We start from the raw sequence: 1,611 nt of genomic DNA on the forward strand, positions 1-1,611 counted from the left end.
CAGTTTCCTGCACACAGGACAGGCTTTGGTTTAATAATAGCTATTTCCTGAATGAATGGCTGGGGGTTCTGATTGCTCTCTTATAAGAAGATTGTGGGGGTTGGGGGACCCTGAGACCAGATGCAGAGAGACCAACCAGTTGGAGGGTCACAGGTCAAGAAAGGTCCCTGGAGGTAGATGTGAGGAGCAGTGGGACATCAAGGGATGGGAGTGCTTGGACACAGTAAGAGCCTCCAATAGCCATCCCAGGGCACATGAAGATCCTGGTGTTGGGGCTGGAGGTGTTTGATGCAGTCTCTAACCAGGGCCCAGCTGATGCCCCCAGGCAGCTCCAACCTCTGCCTGACCTCGCTCTCCCCTCTGCAGGCCTCCCTGGAACAGCTTCTGCAGGTTCTGCACAGCACCACGCCCCACTACATTCGCTGCATCAAGCCCAACAGCAAGGGCCAGGCACAGACCTTCCTCCGGGAGGAGGTAATTCACACTGAGCCAAAGCTGCTTCGCGGAGAGCCCTATCTGGCCAAGGCCCTGGAGGGGTGAAGGGCAGGACATCTACTCCAAGTGCAGTGACTAGAGGGGATCTCTCAGGCTGGGCCTGACATTAGAGGGGCTTGTCTCCCCATAGCTGGCACGACAGTCATGTATGGTTGTGTGGTCTGCACTGCAGTGACCTAGCTAAGGAAGGAAGTAGAGCTCTGGCGCCTCTTGCTCTCTTCTCACCGAGCACTGCCCTGATGAGACTGGAGCTGCCCAGAATGGCTATCTCTTGCAATTAGCTGAAAGTCTGTCTCGCCTTACATTCTAGATTTTTAATTTGCACAAAAAGGTCCAGCAATTGTTCTTTGCTCAGGGTACCGGGCTCCATAGGATGTGGATGAGGTGTGAGTACTGGGCGATGCTGGAGTGTCCTACAGTCAACTGGTAGATGTGACCTTGGGGGTTATAGCCAGAACCACTCTTCTGTGGTCAAGACCATGGTTCAGATCCCAGAAGGCTCTTCACAGTATAACCAACCTCCCATGCCCTGCAGCTGTGACTCACTTGATTGTCTAGCCAAAAATAAAATAAATAAAAACAGAAATGGGGCTGGGCTGCATGTGAGGCAGAGCATCTGCACTGTGGGGATGGTGAGAGCCGTGCCAGCAGCTGCCTCAGCTGTGTCAGAAGCCATGTACCACATAGGGGACCTGGGGCTGCCGGGACCCTTTGAGCAGGGAGGTATTTCTTAATTTCTCGCTGCACCAACCCCAGAGTGTATACCTCCTTCAATGGAGCCTCAGGAGACCCTGCAGTCCACGCTGGCAGGGCCATGGGAATGCCGTCTGCCCTGCTGGCCCCATGCTGCAGGTGCCACACTGTCTCTCCATCCTTGCAGGTCCTGAGCCAGCTGGAGGCCTGTGGTCTCGTGGAGACGATCCACATCAGTGCCGCCGGCTTCCCCATCCGGTGAGTGGGCCCATCACTGCAGGGGCAGGGCCAGCGCCAGGGTAGAGCTCGGACTCAGGCCAACAAGAGCCTGCCCAGCCAAGAGACGGATATGGAGATGAAGAGAAAGGGCAGGTCTACAGGTGTCGACCTGAACTCAAGGAACTGTGCTTGTCATTTATCCGT

General features: G+C 55.4%; 1 protein-coding gene across 1 annotated transcript; it reads left to right on the forward strand.

The window, feature by feature from the left end:
• Window positions 1-112: 112 nt before the first annotated feature.
• On the forward strand, window positions 113-1,563 carry LOC102262930 (unconventional myosin-XIX-like). Its single transcript, XM_005853092.2, has 2 exons — window positions 113-474; window positions 1,376-1,563. Exons 1-2 carry the CDS (start codon window positions 289-291, stop codon window positions 1,448-1,450), a joined length of 261 nt encoding a protein of 86 aa, XP_005853154.1. The 5' UTR covers window positions 113-288; the 3' UTR covers window positions 1,451-1,563.
• Window positions 1,564-1,611: the final 48 nt, after the last annotated feature.

The sequence above is a fragment of the Myotis brandtii genome, unplaced genomic scaffold (genome assembly GCF_000412655.1).
Source record: "Myotis brandtii unplaced genomic scaffold, ASM41265v1 Scaffold44996, whole genome shotgun sequence".
NCBI classification, from domain to species: Eukaryota; Metazoa; Chordata; class Mammalia; order Chiroptera; family Vespertilionidae; genus Myotis; species Myotis brandtii.

Excerpts from the sequence above, each read along its gene's own strand:
- LOC102262930 (XM_005853092.2), top strand. The coding sequence starts at position 289 with ATGCAGTCTCTAACCAGGGCCCAGCTGATGCCCCCAGGCAGCTCCAAC. Across the intron at positions 475-1,375 it reads AGACCTTCCTCCGGGAGGAG|GTCCTGAGCCAGCTGGAGGC; the intron begins GTAATTCACACT and ends CCATCCTTGCAG.